Source organism: Myodes glareolus, chromosome 16 (assembly GCF_982192425.1).
Source record: "Myodes glareolus chromosome 16, mMyoGla1.1, whole genome shotgun sequence".
NCBI lineage: Eukaryota > Metazoa > Chordata > Mammalia > Rodentia > Cricetidae > Myodes > Myodes glareolus.
Window position 1 is genome coordinate 68910117 of NC_142041.1, and position 20994 is coordinate 68931110.

At 49.5% G+C, this 20994-nt stretch overlaps 1 protein-coding gene across 2 annotated transcripts in view; it reads right to left on the reverse strand.

The window, feature by feature from the left end:
• Pag1 (phosphoprotein membrane anchor with glycosphingolipid microdomains 1) overlaps positions 1-20994 on the reverse strand; it is a 149876-nt gene that overhangs the window by 14066 nt on the left and 114816 nt on the right. For both annotated transcript variants that reach the window (XM_048419804.3, XM_048419803.3), the window contains 3 exons: positions 5831-6034; positions 4431-4482; positions 1356-1452 (listed from right to left, as the gene is read on the reverse strand). In XM_048419804.3, the coding sequence (XP_048275761.2) occupies positions 1356-1452; positions 4431-4482; positions 5831-5961 (280 nt within the window). In that variant the 5' untranslated portion in view covers positions 5962-6034. The remainder of the gene's footprint in view (positions 1-1355; positions 1453-4430; positions 4483-5830; positions 6035-20994) is intronic.

The following is a 20994-nucleotide window of genomic DNA, read 5'->3' on the forward strand; positions in this document are numbered from 1 at the left end:
TCAGACAGAACGCTGTACAGAATGGTGAGTGCCTGCCCTGGAATCACGCTGCCTGGCTCAAGTTACAGATTCCCCAAGCTCTGTGATAATCAAACCTTGGTCAGGTTATTAATGGCTGTGTGACAAGGATGTGACTTCCCAAAGATGTCCACATCCCAGTCTATGGAAACTACATGCTGTGTCATGTACCAACGTGCATGCGTGCGTGCGTGTGTGCACATGTGTAATCGGCCGACCTTGAGATGGGTAGAGGAACTTGGTTACCTAGACAAGCCCAAGGGATTATAAACGGTCCCAAAGGGCAGAAGAGAAAGGACAGCAGGAGATTAGGAGATTCAGGGAGAAGCCACGGACTAAGGGATGCAGAAGGCTGCAGGAAGCAAGAAGTGGTTCTCTATCAGCCCCTAGCAGGAAGTGGAAGCAGGCTTGCGGGCATCTGGATTTTAATACTGCTCATACTTGTGACCTGGACAGTCGTAAGTTAATGAACTTTCCCCACTCAAGGTCTGCGGTAATGTGATGCACAGCTGGGGGCTGGAGACGGGGGACTGAGTGCTGCCTGTCAGCGTGGGACTCAGTGGGACTCAGGGAGGAGTAGACACTGTCAAGGCTGGAGCAGGTGCCACTACACACTGCTAACAGGGCTCCTGTCACCCAGCAGCCAACAACCAGATTCCTGGTGTCTTTATGCAAATGAGATTTCTGGCTAAAACTAGTAGTCATAGTGACCGGGTAGAGAATACCCCCTAATTTCTGAGCTACCTTTTTCCTTTATTCAAAAAAATGAAATATTTATTTCACATGTCTGGTGTTCTGCCTGCATGTATGTTCATGTATCACTTGCAAGCCTGGTGCCTGTGGAGGGCATTGGATCCCCTGGAACTGCAGTAGTGGGTGGTGGTGAGCTGCCACGTGGGTGCTGGGAATCAAATTCAAGTCCTCTGGAAGAGCAGCAGCAGCGGCGGTGGAGGATGAGGTGGAGGTGGAGGTGGAGGTGGCGGTGGAGGAGGTAGAGGTGGTGGTGGTGATGGTGGTGGAGACAGTAGAGGTGGTGGTGGTGATGAAGGAGGTAGAGGTGGTGGTGATGATGGAGGAGGTAGAGGTGGTGGTGGTGATGGTGGTGGAGACAGTAAAGGTGGTGGTGGTGATGGAGGAGGTAGAGGTGGTAGTGGTGGAAGAGGAGGTGGAGGTGGAGGAGGAGGTGGTGGTGGTGGTGGTGGCAATGATGGTGGTAGTGGTGGTATTGGTAGTGGCGGTGGAGATGGCAGTGGTGGCCCTAACTGCTGAGTCATCACTCCAGCCCCGACCTTATCTGAAATCTAGTACTTTCACAGTGATACCTCTACAGAACTTACTGTCGCCGTTGGTGAGCATCCCGTTCTGTTCACTGCTGGCCAGTGCATCTGTTGTCAGGCTGGTCGCTGAATGGCTGAACATCTCCTTGTCAGAAGGCTGAAAAACCCAAACACATCTTTTGGTAAGAATCTGCTGGGTACCAGAAGAGGACACTCCTAAAATCAAAGCAGTCATAAGCAAATCCCAGAATCCATGAATTAAATTATGTGAGTCCCATGGCTTACTTAGCCACACTCAGGTGTCAAAGTGGGACCATTCTGACCAATGGAGAACGGCTAAGCTTATTTTAGAAGATGTGGTTCTGGATTCTCAGGGGCACTGGGAGTCTTCCGGGGCTCCAGGCAGTGCATCATCATTACAAGCGGGCTACAGGCACACTGTTTTCCTTAGCACATGGCAAAAGGAGACCACAAACCCTTGTATGGGTCAGAACAGATCCCAGCAGGAATCAATGCCATCCTTGTAACACAGGTGTTGCCAAACAAACAGCAAAGTATCACTGCTGCCTCCAGATAGGAAGAGACTGAGTCTGTACAGTATTTAATGCCATACCTTTCTGAGGCTATTTCAGGGCTAGTCTCTGGCTTCAGGCGTCACTGAAAGGATCATCTACTGAGAAATTGCTTTGCGAACCTTTCCTATTCTAAAAGACACACAGGCACTTGGAAGGGCAGGCAGTTTGCTCCTCTGGGGTGACGGTGGTGTACAGACACTGCCTGGAACTGCATGCTAGGTGGAGTTATCACGAGGGGCATGCAGAAACAAGCTGCTCCTAGATGCATCTTATGCTACTGGTCCCAAAGAGCAACCCAAATGGGCACATGACAGACCCCATCATTTTCACATTCATGGCTTCTGCTGCCCAGGGCACATCCCAGGCTCCAGGATATCACACGGGAAATTCTGATGTATCCTGCAGAGAAATCCTGGGTAGTTGGCCTCACAAACTTTCTGACCATGATGGGAAATCAAATAACAGGCGGGAAATGGCCCTGCTGTGGGGATGCCCGAGTGTCCAGGAAGTCTGCTCGCATGTGCTGCTCCATGAGCCAGATGCTCACACTACAGAAAGTGTCCCTAGGGGAGAGGACAGGGGATCAAGGGAAGGCTTCCTGTAAAACCTGTCATGGCCGGACTTCCATCATCTATGTCTGAACAACTACTTCCCAACTCCACAGAAACAAATCTGCAAACTGTGATGATCTAGCAAACTCAGGAACTAGGTGGGCAACAGCGTGTGCTGGCCTCACCGCCAGTGTATGCACACATTCTTGTGAGTGCAGACCATAGAGGACACAGTTGTGTGTCGGCACATGGAGGATCCCATGTGAGACAAAAGATGAAGACACTGCCTTCTCCTCTGCTCACCTGCCCCACTCACCAGAGGCTGCTGACCTCAGATACATCGGCAGGGACAGACCAAGAATAGGGATCCATACTGGTACCTACACCAGAGCTGGTCCCATCCCTGAACACCGGCTTCCTCTGCTCCCAGGTGGTGCTATTGCTAAAAGTCCAGTCATACCTGAGAACCCTTGCTCTAGGAGGAAATGAGGGTAGAGGAGGATGCCTAGCTTCAGGCTCACTATCCACCTCACTCCGGGGAAGGTGGTAGGTGAGGAAAACAGGGCTCCATCCTTGTACTCCTTCCCCCCATCATACCAGCAATCCCAGGCAGAGATGGAGAAGCTGGGAACAGAGAAGTGGGGGCAGCAGAAGATGTGAAACCGTGAGAGAATCAGTCAAAGGAGGGGGGTGCTGAGGGTCAGGTCAGTGGGCTCACACAGACACCCAGTGCCCGGCGTCTAGGAGGAGCCAGGAAGGGAATCCTGGCAGCTTCCTACCTGCTTGGGTCACAGACACACTGCGAAGTGGGGGTTCAGGCAGCCTGGTGTCTCCTGCATGGGCTCTGCATGAGCAAATATACTGGATCCCACAAGTTTGATGCATGCATGCTTCCTTCTTGCTCTGACCAGGAAGTGGTGTAGGAGGTTCTTTTGACTATGTGCTGCTTTCATTGGCTGAATAAAGAAACTGCCTTGGCCTTTTGATAGGGCAGACTTAGGTGGAGTAGACAGAACAGAATGCTGGGAAGGAGGACAGTGTGGCAGCTGCCTTGAATCTCCTGCCTGAGATGGACATAGGCTAGAATCTTGCCAGTAAGCCACAGTCATGTGGTGATACACAGATTTAATAGAAATGGGTTAAATTAAGATATAAGAGTTGGCCAATGGGAAATTAAAGCTAATGGGCCAGGCAGTAATTTAATTAATACAATTTCTGTGTGATTATTTCGGGGCTAAGCTAGCCAGGCAGACGGAACCAAAAGCAGCCCCCCCCTCCATGGAAGCAACTTGTCTCCTAGCACTGCCCCGGGGCTGGGGGGCGGGCTGTAGATGCAGCTGCTGGGGCTGTCCTACCGCCTAAGGGCACAACTTGAGTCAAAGGACAGACAGACTGTGACACCCTCAGGCTGCTCCTCACCCAGGTGGGTGGATCCCTGAGATGACTGGGCCCACTAAGATCTCATCAAATGACAGGCCTGGGGAAGGCAGCAAGGCCAGGCTATGCCGTGGGCCCCAGGCCCTGACCATGGCTGTATTTCCACCTAAATCTTGGTCTCCAGTGCCATGGGCCACTTCCGATGGCGCTGGCTAAGACTGAGGTTACATCAGAGTGGCCTGGGTTCTAGTCTCATATATTTGGTATTTTTATGAAGGTAGGGGACTTGGCCCCAAGGACAGACATTTGGAGAGGGAAAGGCAGCATGAGGGACAGAGGTGGAGACAAGGGCCAGGTGTGAACTCAGGAACAGGTCCAACTCTGGAAGGACCTACAGGTCCAACTCTGGAAGGACCTAACGCGACAACACCATGGATGCTGAACTCTGCTCTCCAGAGCTCCGAGTCATCCAGTTTGTGCCTGTGACAGCCTTTCTGACCAAAGGGGACAGAAGACATCCCGGCAGCAGGCTAGAGCCCAGTCTGGTGACAGCCTTTCCTTCAGAAGCTGCTGTGAGCATTGGTGGAGCACACTGGACAGACAGACAGACAGACAGACACACCACTGCTTACCACGTTCATCAGATTCTCATGGTCCCCGCTGTGTTGCTTTGGCTTCTTCTCTCTGGAATGAAAAGAAGACAGATGTGTCCCTTAAAGTGAAACAGGCGCCATGCTTTTCTAGCCTAATGTTGATCTGGTTTTATGAACTAGCTGTTTATTTTGCTGAGAGAGAAAGGAAAAGAGTCACAACTGACAGCCAAGGATGTGTCCCCTTCCTGCACACCCTTTCCCCCACGAGCAGAGGAGGAGGAGGCAGGCTGCAAGCAGGATCTGGCTGTGCCCAGAGGACGCAGATGGCAGACGGTGCTTTTTCTCCTCAGCAAACCCTAACAATTATCTCATCTTCTCCCTTAAGAGTCTGTGGAGTCACATGATGTGAGGGAAGAGAGAAAGTACAGGAGATGCAACATTGCATGTCCGTCAGGAAGGTGACAAGCTCGCAGGAAGAGTCACGTGTACTTCTAGTCTGTGGAAAAGTCCGGTGAGTAAAGATATGTTTCACACAGATAGTCCAAAGCAAGCCATCAGCAGTAAGACAGCGTTCTACCATGGTGAGGAGAGGGTGACACCTAGTGAGAGAGCGAGCCATGGCAGCAGAATTGTCAGGCTCCTGGAGGTAGAACTTGGACCCCGTGGTCTTCTTGGAAGTCAGGCTCCACCTAGCTGTCAAGGCCTGGGTCCAGGCTTGGCAGGGATCAGGATAGGCTACCCGAGGCCTGGATTTTCCATTCTTGACAGATTTTAGGGTGGAATCCATATTGGGCTTTTAAATATCATCACATTTCTTCCCAGCTTGAGAGAATTGGGTATGGGTGGCTAAGTTGGTCCCCACGGGCTCCGGCAGTACCCCAAAGCTGCAGACTGTGAACAATCTCTGACTCTTCTGAGCAGTCGCTCTTGCTTGTAAAGAACCCTAATTCTCCCGGTGCAAAGTGAGACAAGTGTAATGCTTAAAAAGGAAAAATTTGCTCCAACATTCAGTGAGTCTCTCTTGTAGGAAAATAAATCTGTTTCTTCATAAAGGGCAGCTCAGCACACACAATTTTAAGAATCCATGAGCTCTCCCAAGCCATGTAATAGCGGGCATCCTCAGTAATGCCAACCGTGAGAAAGAGATGTAGTGTCTCCCACGCAGATTTCAATCTGCCTATGGCTAGAAAAAAGACAGCACACATAAAGGATGTGCTCAAAGAGCCGCAGAGAACTCATTCTGACATCTGAAACATCAGGAAGGGCTCCACTTTGCTCTCCAGGAAAATTAGTAAGGGTTTTCAAGGGACTGATGAAGAATGTCCTTGGAGCCTTTGTGACCAACCTGTAACACGGGCCAGGGACTCTTTGGTACAAAGGCTCCTCTGGGAATGACAAGGACTATGTTTAGGTTCTAGGAGAGGCATGTGTGTTCTAACCTGTCACAACTGGAGCACAGAAGGATGAGGAAGGTGAGGAGGAAGAACATGGCCACGGCAGCCAGACTTCCCCAGAGAACCATCTGCATCTGCAGGGGCCCACCGCTCAGTGTGCTTCCTGCAGGACCCATGGTGGGAGCTGGGGCCAGCGGATGAAGGCAGCGCTTCACAGGCGGTCACATGGGGCTAGAGGGCTTCATCGTCCTGCAGAGACAAGGACACAGTTGCAATCACTTTGCTAGACAGAGTGAGCATTCCTGAGCTGGAAATCCTGAAAGAAGCCCAAATCTAAGTTTTGAATGCGGACATGCTGCCACACCAAAAGCTTCTGTAGATGACATCAAATGCACATACACCGAAACTGTAAAATTACCTTCAGCTCGTGTATGCAATGATGTGATACACATGAACGTCATGATCAGGCCTGGGTCTTTTCTCCGGGCTCGCTAGCCATTTCTCGGAATCTGGAAAGCCTCCAGCACTTCTGTTCATAAGCACCCCAGGTTGGAAATGCACAGCCTTCTGTCACAAGCCAGGTCTCTCAGAGTGGCCAGGCTGGTGTGTGCAGGAGGCAGGCAGGCCTGGGGACTGGACCCTTCCAGGTCCGTGGTCAGATGTTTGTGTTCCTCATGTGAGATTTCAATCAGGACGCACCAGTGCCTAGCAGAGCTCTGAAGCAATGGGTGCTTTGTCATTTTGATATATCTGAAGGCGGTTCTTAAAGTCTTCAGTAAAGATTTCAAGCACCCCAAAGCAAGGAAACACTGGATGTAATATGCCTTTATCCTGGTCAGTATAAAATGTTTGGTATACATGTATATATGTACATACATAACATCTTCAAATTTTTTATTAATTTTTATTTATCTAGGTGTGTGTGTGTGTGTGTCTGTGTGTGTATATGTGTAGGTGTACATGTCCCATGGGACAAATGCAGTGGCCACAAGACAACTTGTAAGAGTCAGTTCGCTCCTTCTACACCGTGGGTCTTAGAGACAGGACTCAGGTTGTCAGGTTTGCTGCTAAGAGGCTTTACCTCTGAGCCATCTTGCCAGTGCCCTATACACACACTTTGCAGTAATGTTATTTTCCACCCATGCCCCACCGCCTGTCCCCCTGCCACACCGGCACCGTCTGTCTCCTTAGCTTCTCATGCCCATTTTTACCTTCGACGGTGTATGGTAAGTGTGGCCCACTAAACAGGGCATCTGTGCACACCTGCAGTTGGCTGTTCACTGAGAGTATGCCTTTACTTCCAAGGAGGAGTCTTCACTAAGCTGCTACTGGGTACCCAGTAATTCATTTTCAAAGGAGAGGCTGGAAGCTCGGGCTGAGGACACTCCCTCAGTAGGAAGTGAGATGGATTGGTGAAGAACTACAAATTCTCAGCGAGTCCCAGGAATGCCACCAGGCGCTTCCGCATTCATTACCACCACCGCTCAGTAGGAGGCACTGTTGGCCCCACTTTACTGAGAAGGAAGTTGGACCCAAGCAGGAAAGAATTTGGTCCAAGTGCCCCGAATGATGAGTCTGGCTGCCTGGACTCCCACACAGCTGTGCTCCTGTCCAGGGGGCAACCCTGGCTGACTTGGAGCAGCCCCCTGTTCCCTCCACAATGCTTTTGAGAATGCCCAGGTACTGTTGTTAAATATTTCAGTATTAGAGGCACATTGGAAACAGAGGAGCACACTAGGCCAACGTTATCTGTGGTAAGAGAGGTCTTATCTACACAACGACACTCATTTGGTTAGTTCCAGAACATTCTAATGGAAAGGAACAGCCTGGAATTTACTCTCAAGTGAGCAGTACAGCAATAGGTTTCTGAAACACAGACGAAGAAACACTGAAATCACGGTGACCTAGGAAACACCTGCCATGTGTAGGTGCAAACCACGAGATACTGTAGGAAGCACAGACACAGGACCTCTCTTGCACACACAGCTTGATTTCTGCATTCACATACCCAATTAATCCACACTATGTATAAAGGACAAAATTCTTAGGAGACAGCCGGCTGTGAGGCTTGCTCAAAGGTAGAGCGGCACACAGCAGCTGGCAGGGGCTCTCCTGTCCTCCTTTCCATCCCTGTACCTCTCCCCATTCCCGGCTCTGGTTCCCCTAACAGGAGGGCTGATCAGATACACTGAAATATGCGGGGTGCCATCCTAGGACAGCCCTGGGAGGGAGATGAAAGGGAGTCATTACAAGCTACTGAATAAAAGATGGAACTCACAGAAAATGTGCCAAAACTCCTGGCTTACCCCTGTCAATTAGAACTTCATAAAGAGCCGCAGAAAGAAACCCTCCCCAGTTCTCAGCCTGTATAAAAATCACACGGTGAAAAAGAGCGCCGTCTGATAGCACCTGCTTTCCTAGTGAGCCAGGGTAAATTGTGTGTGCATGCCTTGCCCCCAACCCCTGCCGTCATGTGTGCGCGCACGCGTGTGTATATATATATATATATATATATATATATATATATATACACACACACACACACACACACACACACACACACACACACACACACACTGTGACTTTTGTGCTCTCTATATTCTTAGGCAGGTTACTTGAGTAAAGTGTATGTTATATCTCTGGAAAAGATTCATCAAGAATATCTGATTTTGGAGGCTGAATATGGTGGTATATACCTTTATTTCAGCACTTGGAAGACAGAGGCAGGTGGATGACTCTCTATGAGTTTGAAGTCAGCCTGGCCTACACAGTAAATTCTAGGATATCCAGGGCTATGTAGAGAGATCCTGTCTAAAAAAAAACAAAACAAAAACCAAAACAGAACCAAAAAAGAATAGCTGATTTTGGACTGCACATGTAAATAATACTTTTTGACACAGGACACAGGAGTCCTATCTACTACTGTACCTTAACTGACATTACTATGACACCTGTAAACCTTACAGTTGGAGAAGGAAGCAGGTGACAATTGTGTATTTTTGCTTCATGGAGTGCTTTGTTATTGGATATGCAGATATCAATCAAATTGCAGACAGCCATGGAATAAAAATACATTGCGTTCCTGAATAGGGGCTGTGGGGTTTCCTGCATCCCACAGACTGTCATTCTGGGGACTGTGGACATGCATCTCCTTGATTAAGGAAGGTCAGCAATTCAACTTATAAAACTTCCACTGGGAATTTATTCAGAAGTGATCTATTCACTTTTAAATGTACCATACACTGGTCTTGAACTGGCTATGTAGCTGAGGGTGGCTCTGAACTCCTCCTGTCTCCAGAGTGCTGGGATTAGATGTGTGCATCACCACACCAATCTTGCTTATTTTGTGTTGAAAACTTCACAATCCATTATTGCCCTGTCAAATACATAGATGCTATGATTTCAATTGTTAGTAAAACCATTGGCCTTTAAAACCTGATGCCATCATGAGCCACGAGGTGGCAGCATTATTCTGATTTTGGCCCTAGTGAACAGGCTTGAGCCCCACGGAGGCTCTGAATCATTCTGGTGTTTGTCATGCTTGGCGTTTTAATTGTCTTCATTAACTTGGATTATCAGCCACCCAAATCAATTCCAACAGGAAAGAAAGCAAATATCAGACATAATTAATGAAAGGTACAGAGCATACGGCAGCTGTTTACCTCTCTAGCCAAACACACTTAACAGGTAGGTGCTCTGATCACAGCCAGCCATATAATGACACTTTGCAGGGCTGGCCTGGGCAGCCGACTATCCAGGCCGCCACTTGCAGCTCCTTTGAAGCAGGCTTGGGTCAGTAATGAGAGCTACTCCTGCCTCACAGCTGTCCTGTGGGCCTCTAATTAAGGATGACAGAAACACCTCCGCTGATGACCCCTCTCTAGGGACCGAGGAGGGCAGAGCGCAGTCCCATGGGAATGGCTCCTGCCTGGCCATGACCAGGTCTGTGAGCCATGTGGTGACGAGTTAGCAATCACGAGGGTCACATGCTCAGGTGGGTCCCAGTCCTGCAGGCAGTGATGGATGTGGAGGCCAAGGGTAAATGAACCCCGGGACAGAATTCTCACGTCTTCTGTCCTAATTTCACTTTTGTTACTGTGATAAAATATCATGATGATGACAATGAAGTTGACAACCACCTCCAGCAACTCCGGCACCCCCAGCATCAGCAGCACCAGCAGTTCCGGGGAGGAGGAGTTTGTCTGCCTCACAATTCCAGGCTATAGGTCATCACTGAAGGGAAGTCACAGTGGCCGCATTTTAGGCATTTAGTTGTACCATATTCAGCCAAGAGCAGAGAGAAATAAATGCAAACAGTCCTGCTTGCTTGCTTCTTCCTCTTACACAGTTTGGGCCCCCTTACTAGAGAATGACACCCCCCACAGTGGGCTGAGTCTTTCCGCGTCAATTTAACAATAAAAACAATCTCCCACCGGCGAACCTGATCTAGACAACCCCTCAATTAAGACTGTCTTCCCAGGTCATTCTAGGCTGTACTGTGTGGACATTTAGAAATGAACCACCACCCGTCTTTTCAACGGACTCTGACAGACACAGGCAGCCTGCTAAGCAACAGCACGGAGCATGTCTGTGGCACATGCCTGAATCATGGAAGCAAGAGTTCTGTTCCCTTGTGGTGTCTGTGTGTGCACAGATTGTTATCTAGATGCTACCGAGATTGGGGCGTGGAAAAAGAGATCAAAGATCAGAAAGTGTAAGAGACTCTGGGCCAAGATTCCTCCTGGCCTCGCTCCCGGCTATGCTGCTGCCATTTCTTCCCGGCACAGCTCGGCATACATTCTACCCAGAAAATCTCACCTCCACCACAAAGGGACAGCTATGGAGGCTCACTGTTCCCAGGAGGGGGCAAGTTAGAAAACCCTCAGCCATCTGTCAGCCTGGCTTGGCTACTTCTCCTTCAGACCGGGGGACTCTGACCTAGCCTGGGCGCAGGAGAGCAGACCTGCTGGGGAGCCCAGCTGTTTTCACTTGCCAGTCCACAAATGCTAAGAGGCACGGTGGGGTTTGATGGAAGGAGAGTGACTTCCTCCTTACATCTGATGTGGGTCTGGGGGAGGAGGGAAGGGAAAGAGAACAGGAGAGGGAAGGGTCGTTTGCATTCCCAGCAGAGCTCCGGGATTCACTTGCCTGCATCTGGGTCAAGGTGACACAGCCCACGCTGAAGCAAGGGTAGCAGGTGAAGGGGCTGTGTCTTGTCTCTGGGCCACGTGTAGGATGTTCCAGCAAGCTTGCAGCTGGACTTTGGGAATCATTTCTTTTTGCTACATGTTTGCTTCTTGACCAAACTGAAAATGCATTTGCCTCACTCCCCGTTAAAACCTCAGCATCTTCAGGATCTCAATAATAGGTTCTGGACGGGAGGATTTCCTTCCTGCTAGCTGCCTCTGTGGGAAGAGGAGCACAGAGAGCCTCGAAATGCAAGTGCTGCTTATGTGTAAGTGAGAGAAGCAGGGAGAGAAAGGCGAGTGTGTGCGCTGGGACCAAACCCTCACTTGGGAGTGAGCGGGCGGATCATTCCAGTGACACCTGAGCAGGCCTCTCAGTGCTGGCAATCCTGTCGTCAGGCCTAGTGTCTCTCACCCCACCTTACAGATGACCATTTCGTGTCTCCTCTCCCTTGGGGGGAGCTGGATGCTATATTTTTCAAAAGCAAAAGGGTTCTACACATTGAAGACTGATTTCATCTGATGCCTTCCCGTCTGTTAGGGCTCAGCCCCAGGGTAATTCCTCAGGCTCCCTAAGCTCGCAGCCCTCTCTGAGAAAAGAATATTCCTGTCTACCCTGACTCAAATTGAAATGACAAAGCATCAGAGCCTCCTCCATGGCCCTGTCGGGTGGCAGCTGCTGCCCCAGTGTGTGGCACATAGTGGGCGTTGGAATCCATCTTCAGAAGGAACAGCTCTGAGGCAGCAGAGCCCCAGGCCTTCTGAGCAGGCCTCGACAGCAGAAGTGTTTCAGAAAAGTTGCTTTTCTCAGTTGTCGGGCTGGTTTTCTGTGAGGACGCAGGGGTGACACGGGTTTCCTTGCCAGAACCCCAGGACACAGCTAGCTGGTCTCCACGGAGCTCCTCTGTCCACAGCCCCAGTTGCCTTCCTCTCCCCGGGCTCCCCAGGACCCTGAGGAGGTGGCTATCCACCAGTCATAACTCCTAGTCTTGAAATAAAGCCCATCAGAACTGTAAATGAGCCTATGCCACACATCAGCCTCATTCCCTGTAGTCAAAAAATATTTATATTTAATAATGTGTCTCTATGTGGGTTTGTGCCATAGAGGCCAGGGGTGTCAGATACCCTAGATAGAATCACAGGACTGTGGGCCACCTGATGTGGACACTAGGAACTGAACTCGGTCCCTTGGAAGAGTACAATGTTCTCTTAGCCACCGAACCATCTTTCCAGCCCATGGCTATGATGTTTTATGTAACCCTGTGAGGCTCTGCTACGGGTGTCACTGAGTCTGCTTTACACACGTGGGACAACTGCCCCTGCTATTGCCTTGCCAGAGATAGCGCTCCCTACCCAGAGGGTGTTCTCTGCAGGGCCCTCGTACCCAGCGGGTACCATGGCAGACAGTGAGGACGGGGTAGCTGTACCCATCGTCCTTCCAGCTTTGGTTCCCCAGCATGACTAGCCCGGCCACTGCTCACTCTTTACAGGCTGTCTTTGCACGGGAGCCAGGACACTTGGCTAGGCTGTGATGGATGTGCTGTCCACATGCAGATGCTTCCTAAGCCCAGGTCTATGACGGTCACACTCAGCTAAGCATTGCTTCGGCTCTCTTTATCTGGCTGCTGAGGCTCACTGACTCAGCCTTTGTTTTCATAATAATACGAGACAACAAAAACAAACTTCAGCTTCTTTTTGAAAAATGAACTCTTGGACATAAATACCTCCCAGTCAAATCCTCCTCTTACAGCTCACTGTACTTCAAAGCTCAGATTTGTGGCTAAGGTGCTTGATGCACAAGCATGAGGACCCGGCGCTGATGTACATGCTGGGCTTGGCGGCACACATCTAGAATCTCAACGCTGGGAGGTCGGAGACGCGAGCATCCTTGGAGCTCACTAGCCAGCTGGTGTAGCCTGAGCAGTGAGCTCCAACTTCAAGGGGAGCGTAAGGTGGAGTGTAAGTAAGACACCTGGCATTGACTTGGCCTCCACATCTGCAAGTGCATTTGCTTTTGCATGTCTGCACACACACACCACAGTGCATACATACACCACACACATGCCACACACACACATACATGCCCAACACACACACACACCACACACACATGCATACTCCACACACCACACACACACATGCCCAGCACCACACACACATCACACACACATGTACACTCCACACACACATGCCACACACACACACACCACACACATATTCCACATGCATGCCACTCACATATCACACACACATACACTTCACATACACACCACACACACACCACACATATACCACACACACCACACACATATACCACATACACATACCACACACACATCATACATACACAACATATACACCACACATACCACACGTACATGCCACATACACCACACACATAGAATCACACACATATCACACATACACTACATACATACACTATACACACATACCACACACACACACACCACACATATACCACATACACTCACGCACATCACACATGTACATATCACACACATATACACCACAGACATCACACATGTACATGCCAGACACACACACACACACACACACACACACACACACACACACACAGAGACACACACGGCTCAGATGTACTCGGACAGTGTTAATCGTGAGTTTACAGTTCTGCTGCAGCCCCTCCCAGCACTATACATCCAAACACACTTATGGGGTCGCCCACCCTCAGGACTGGAGAAGCAAAACTTAAGACATAAAATGAGTTAAGTGACAGCAGAGATGGCAGTAGAGGGACTCTGTTATTACATTCCCTCTCTGGGCCACAGTGCTAGGCAGACACGGACACTGAAGGCGTGATGCTGAGGAGGTGACTCCCTCAGCTGCTGGCAGGGAAGGGCCAAGCGCGGATCACGTAGCACAGTGTCTGAAACAGTGTCCTGCACGCTACCTCCTGGGAATATGTCATAGACCCTTTCGGCCTGGCTCGCTGGCACAGGCCTGCAGTCTTAACTACTGATGACATGGAGGTTCTGATTCAGCCCTTCCGGAGGGCCAAAGGCTCTGCATTTTTAGGTACTGTCTAGATGGTGACCTATGACCTTCCCCTCAACTCTTCATTTGTCACCCCCCAGAGAGCGCGAGGACATGTGGCTGGCTCCCTGGTGCTGACACTTGGACTGCACCATCCTAAAAGCACAAGTGGCATAGGTCTCAAGAGTTCATTCCCAGTGGTGCTTAAACACGGCAGTTCTGTGAGTCCAAGAGCTGGCCGGCCGCAGGGAGTGGACACACCACACCATATGCGGCAGATTCTGCGCTATGCATTCCCACTAAGCTGCTGTGTGGTCTGAATCAAAATCCTCCCAGGCCTCCCTCAGTTTCCCCTTTGGAGAAATGTAGTCATTTAAAAGATTCCTTTCCAGTTTCTAGTGCCTATCATTTCATGAAGGTGGCCGTGGTTCTCAAAGTCAGAAGCAACAATTCAGGGCTGCATGCACAGGCACAAATGCAGCTTTGGCAGTGCTTGGACACTGTTTGACTGCCCCAGAGCATGGGCCTAAGATGCATGAGAAGTCTTGGTGAGTTCAATCAGCTAAATAAATGCCATGAGAAAAAGAAAATCACAGGCCGCCTTTGTAGGCAGCTTGTAGTACCAGTCCACAGTTCATTCAAAACACCAGCCATAATCTATGTGTACACTGAGGCTGACTTCAAGTCTCTATCATCTCATGATTCATTACGGGCACAAGCTTGTAGTTCTAGCCTAGGAGACTGAGGCAGGAAAATAGAGAATCATGGTCCTGCTTGGGCTATGCAGTAAAACGCTGCCCCCCAAAACTGTGGAACAAAGAGAGAGAAGGCGTAGACTCAGCACATGCACACATTCTCAACTGTGACTTCCAGCAGCCGTTAACAAAACGCCAGAACCGGGCAGAGCCCCAGACACTCAGCGGTTCATACACAACTACCACTGAGCCACTTCTGCTGGGGAGAGCTGAAGCTCTTTAAAGGAAATGCTTGTGTTCTGGCAAACCCCACAGACCGCAGGTTTGTGTCTCAGTGTGTGGTAAGCCCGAGGGGACTCCAGAAGTGATGACATTCCAGAGCAGGTCTGTTGGCGAGGAAGACAAAGGCAGTTTCGGTTTGGCCCTGTTGGTTTCTTGACTCATACCTCTGGACATTGCTAGCTCTGCCACTCTCGTTCCCTAACTACCCACTGTGTGCTGAGCAGGACACATCCAATCATGGCTTGAGCTGAGAAATAGGTCAACTTTGTAAGAAGAAAGTTTCTCAATCAGAGATATATTTTTGGCTACAAGTAAAAAAACAACTTAGCATTATATTTCAAGCATGCAAAACGAGAACAAAAGGCTGCAAGTCCCTTCACGAGGCAGCACGCCACCACAATCCCCGCAGCTTGGCTCTGTGTAGCATGGCTGCAAAGACTCCATGGAGTTCCTGCAGCTGCACTGCCTTGGACTGATGTGGTCTCAAGCTGAGAACTGCCCTCAATGTGTCGGGTGGATTCCAAAGGCAGTCTGTGCATGTTCGCAGGGTGGAAAGCCCCACCACCCACACGCAAGCAACCTCCCAGCAGGGTCAGCTGTCCTCTCGAGACGGGCCAGCTGCCAAGGACAGGAGGTGCCAGCACAGACAGGAAGGAAACTGCTTGTTTTATAGTCAAGACCAAAGATTAGGAACGGAAAGACCTAAGGGAGCTGGGACGAGCGCTGACAGCCCCGTGGCCACACGTATGACCGGTGGCCAACCAAGTCACCTGGTGATCCCAGCGTTGCAACAGGGGCATCCTGTGATTGAGGCAGATGAGACATTGAGAGCAGACCTGGGAGTGTGTGTATGCAATGTGCATACACATGCGTGTAAATATGAGTGTGGAGGCCAGTGTGGACATCAGATGTCCTTCTTGGCTGATTTCCACCTTATCTTTTGAAACGGAGTCTCCCCCTGAACCTGGAGCTGATTTGGCTAGGCTGCCTGGCTAGCGAGTGCCAGGGATCCTGTTCCAGCTTCCAGAGCCCTGGAGTTAGACACATGCTGTTGCACCTGGCTTCTTAAAGGGTGCTGGACATCCCAACCTAGGTTCTTATGCTTGCAAAACACACACTTCACTGAACTTCTTAGGACGGTTTTTCCTGCTTTCTCAGCCTGTCTATGGTTGGTCAGAGGGAACACGATGAAGCGTGGCAGACATGTACTCGAAGGTACGTGTCTACACGCTTTAATACTTTGATTTCTCTCTCTTCCCTTGCCAGATGTGGAATAGAAGATCTAGGATTGAGGATGATGTCACCTGAAGGTGCCCTCCAGAATCTCTCTCCTCCACCCTTCCCCAGTCCTGCTTTGGAACACCGGGGACATGTGGGAAACGTGATGTCCAGACCCAACCCTCACATCTTCTGCTGAGGGCTGTCTCGTAGCAGGTCTGACCTGAGTGGTATGGAACTGAGCAATAGGAGGCTGCCATGCTATCAATCCATTAGTCCATTCAAAAGCTGCTAGGACCTTGGGGAGCTTAAGTCTCTAGTCATAAAAAAACCACATGGGGGAAACTACAGGGTCTCAGAGACAACAGCAGGGTAGGACAGTGTGTCATACAGAGACGACAGCGGGGTAGGACAGTGTGTCACATAGAGACAACAGCGGGGTAGGACAGTGTGTCACACAGAGACGACAGCGGGGTAGGACAGTGTGTCACACAGAGACGACAGCGGGGTAGGACAGTGTGTCACACAGAGACGACAGCGGGGTAGGACAGTGTGTCACACAGAGACGACAGCGGGGTAGGACAGTGTGTCACACAGAGACGACAGCGGGGTAGGACAGTGTGTCACACAGAGACGACAGCGGGGTAGGACAGTGTGTCACACAGAGACGACAGGGGGTAGGGCAGTGTGTCACTTCCGCACAGGCTGTAGGAACTACAGGGTCTCAGAGACGACAGTGGGGCAGGACAGTGTGTCACTTCCGCAGAGGCTGTTGTGTCAGCCTATGAGGTTGGTGCCCAGACTTGGTCCTGCCCAGGATTTGCAGCACAGCGTGTGATCTGCCGGTCCCCAGTCACCGCTGAACCTCCCAGCTAGCCTCTCTGAGCAAAGGTGCCCTCCATAGTCTCTTTCCTTCACCCTTTCCCAATTCTGCTTGGCAACACCTGAGACATTTATGAAATCTGACGCCTCGAGCTGACCCTCAGATCTTCTGGCATAGATTTCGAGTGGGACCCCACAATCTATATTTTTATCATGCATCCTAGGAGATTCCAAAATGAGAAGCCTTTGAAGAACACAGGCCTGGAGCATCCCATCCACACCGAGCAGTCGAAACACCCCACTGTCTGTTCCTGCCCATCCCAGCTCCTCAGGCAGGGACACGACTCATATACGCACTCTCAGACAGATTCCAAATGGTGCAGTGTGGGTGAGACCACCAGTTAATATGATAGATATTTGCTTATCTCCCCTACAGGGACCCCAGGGAGGTGTCCGTCACTACTTAAGTTTTCAGCAGTCCAGAACTACTTAGCACGGACACAGCTTTAGGCAGGGAGCTCACTCTAGAGGGTGAGGGAGGGTCTGTGGGGGAGCACTTTCTACATACAGTATTATTTTTCTTGGTTTATCCTGTCCCACGGGCAGAGAGGGGAAGCTCCGGAGAGTCCTCAGGGAGACTCTGGAGGCCAACTGTGCTCGTGGGAAAGCTACGTAACTAATGCGGTTATAATACCTAATGAACTGAAGCAAATCCGATTTTGAACATCTTCACAGCTAATGCAAATCACGCCTTTTCCCCCAAGATCCTCCATCTTGTCTGTAAATGAAGAATAAAATGGAGGTGGTGCACTAAGAGCGTGTTTGTGGAAAGTCTTAGGAGTCTCACATGGGGAGTTCTCTGTTTTGGAGGAATGTCACAGTAGTTCCCTAATGGAGGGGTGTCCACCGGGTTTAAAGCGCTTTGCTCCCAGGTGGTCACTTCACGCACAATGCCCAGTCTCTATGGAAAGGGAAGAGAAGAACCCCCCAGCCTCATGTTCACCGCTCTGCACTGTGTCTTCACTGGGGAAGGGGAGTGCTGGTGGTTACAGTGAAAAGAAGGGTGACGGGCGGTGCAGGGGAAACTCAGAGTGGGGGGGGCGCGTATTCCAAGATGTACGCTAAGAAAAATGGCAATGGCCACGTCCTCCCGGAGTGTCAAAGTTAGGTCCATTAACAATATCCATTCAACATAGAGTGTTGAATATCCATTTAACAATAGAGGAAATGGATATTATTGGAATGTAAGTTATTACAAAGAGCTTTAAGCCAGAGGCTAACGTGATGGCTTGGAGGTTAAGAGAACATGCTGCTCTTTCAGAGGCCCCAAGTTTGGTTCCCAGTACCCACATCTGGTGGCTCACACCCACCTGATACTCCAGCTCCAGGGGAATCAGACACCTTTGGCTTTTGCAAATATCTACACTCACATTCATGCACCTATGTGCATGCACATGCACGCACACACACGCGTGCGCATACACACATCTAAACATAACTAAAAAGATTAAAATAATACGTAAGTCAGTCATGGTGGTGCACACCTTTGATCCCAGCACTCAGAAGGCAGAAGCAGGCAGATCTCTGTGAGTTCAAGGCCAACTTGATTTCCAGAGCAAATTCCACAACAGCTGGGACTGTCTCAAAGCAACAACAAAATCCAAGACTCTTCCAAGCCCTCGACCCCCCAAATAAAACAAAAGCCCAACCAACCAAACAAACCACATGAAAACTCAAAGAAGTTTTACTCAGATAGTTAGGAATTCACCCTTTTCTGCCCTTGAAGCTTTGCCTGGTTCTGCTTGGGTCAGGGAAGGGCACTGACTGTCAAGGTGAGTGCTCTGCCTCCTAGCAGCAGCTAGAAATACGCATTGCACAGCTGTGCCCGAGGCTCTGGGAAACATGGTGGGGAGAGACCTCACCTGTCTCATGGGTCTCTTCCACCAGAGTATATTTATGAAATGACACAAGATATGTTTTCAGGGACAAATGAGAAGTCACCCCGGAGCCAAGTATTGTGTTACTAACCCCAGCTTTGACGAGGTGGAGGCCATGGGATTGTTTGATTCCAGAATTTCATGACTAGTGAGACCCCCCTCAAAAACAAAACCCCCAACATCCCTCCTAAAACAGAATTCTTAGCTATGAAGGCAAGGTAGTTATTGATACTTAATAATGCCTACTGGGAAAGGAGCTTATATTTATCACGTTAACCGTATGGGTTAATGATCTTTATCCAAGTGACTTTATCCTGCTCTTTATGCTCATTGTACCCTAAGCACATGATTCCACCACAAACAGGAACGAGCCAGGCTTCCCCACATTCCGTTCCTAGCCCTTTCTCCAAGCTCTGGAAATTCTACTCATTTTGCTTCCTGTTAGCTTAGCATATTATACTTTATCAGGAGCAAGTGAATTCCATGACTACTCCATACCCACAGATGCATGCAAGACAGGCTATGGTTCCAAGCCTGAGCCTGCAGCCGGGGTTCATCCAGGATGCCAAGGCTTACGATCTCAGAATGGTTCCCGAATGACTAATACTTCCTCAAAGACTATATCAGAATATTCTGGCTATCTGGATTAAAAGGGGAGGAGCAGGGCAGACGATGAAATGTTAATCTTTCACATTTCCTAACAGTGTGTACTTCGCCTGACACCCTTCACCCTGCTGCTACCACTTGGGGTGGCTTTCAGGAGCTGAAGGGCATCATCCTGACCCTGCTAAGCAGGATACCACAATGCTTCAGTCTTGTGTCTAGCACATTCCTACTGTCGTGAGCCGGGAGGTCTAGGAGGTAGCAGTTCAATCTATAAATTCATGACATGAGTTTCTGTGTCATAAATAGTGGCTTTGGGTAACATATTTAAATAAGAAGCTGACATGATTTGTTTATCCAAACTATTAATGAATGATATTGTTCTATCTGTGGGGTCCAGGAAGCTTTCTGCCTCTGTGTAATAAATACTTAGTGATCTTAGAGCTGGAAGATTTTCCCACCCCAGTGAATTGCTTGCTTCTCTTTATAAAAAGTAAACAATACATATAAAATCATATTGCCTTTATTTCCTTTTTGCCTTTTTCCTTCACATGGCTGGCTGTAAGCTCACAGTGTGTAATTATCTTCAATTATAGCAATTATCTGAGCCTGGCTCTTTCTTCCTTTCCTCTGCAGCAATGCCAATTACTTCACACCGTCGGAAGAAAGTTTTATGCGTCTTTGTTATAACTTCACTTTTCTGAGCCGATCTTAACCTTCAAGTAATGCAGGTGGAGCTAGTTTTGTGTGGCTCTGAGGACGGCATGTGGCCCTGCTGTGCAGGGGAAGTGCTTTACTACTGAGCTAGCTTCACCACCTTTTACTTAGTTGCTTAGGCTGGCCTTGAAATTGCTCTGTGGCCTCGGCAAGTCTCGAGCTCTGATCCTCCTGCCTCACCTCCCAGGGAGCTAGAATCACAGCTTGAATCACCAGGTTCAGCAGAAGTATTGTAAAAAATTCCCTTCAGTGCTGGTATTTGAGCTCAGGGCCACAGGCATGATGAGGAAACACTGTCACACAACTGTGCCCCAGCCTTCTCTTTAGCCTTTGAGACAGCAGCTGTTGGTCACGCAAATGCTAAGATGGTTTATCAGATTTAGCCACAGGGAATGCACTCTGGAGGCTGAGGTTTGTATCCTGAGCTCCACAGTCAGCTTAAGGTCAGTCTGGACCTATATGGGGAGATGCTCAAAGATCCAAGACAGCAAACCTTAACTAGCTGTCTCCCGAATGCTGCAGTGAACGGTGCAACTCATGGCGGAGAGTCATTCCTTTGGCTAGATTGCTGGTTTTCAAGCTTAATTACATATTAGAATAACTTGAGACCCTTCAAGCCAAATGCCCGAAGGGATAGAGCAGGTCACTAAAAATGTTCCCAGGCACTGGAATATATAATGAGAGTTGAGGATTGTGGAGCTAAACTGTTCATTTATATCACTAAAAAAAATTTT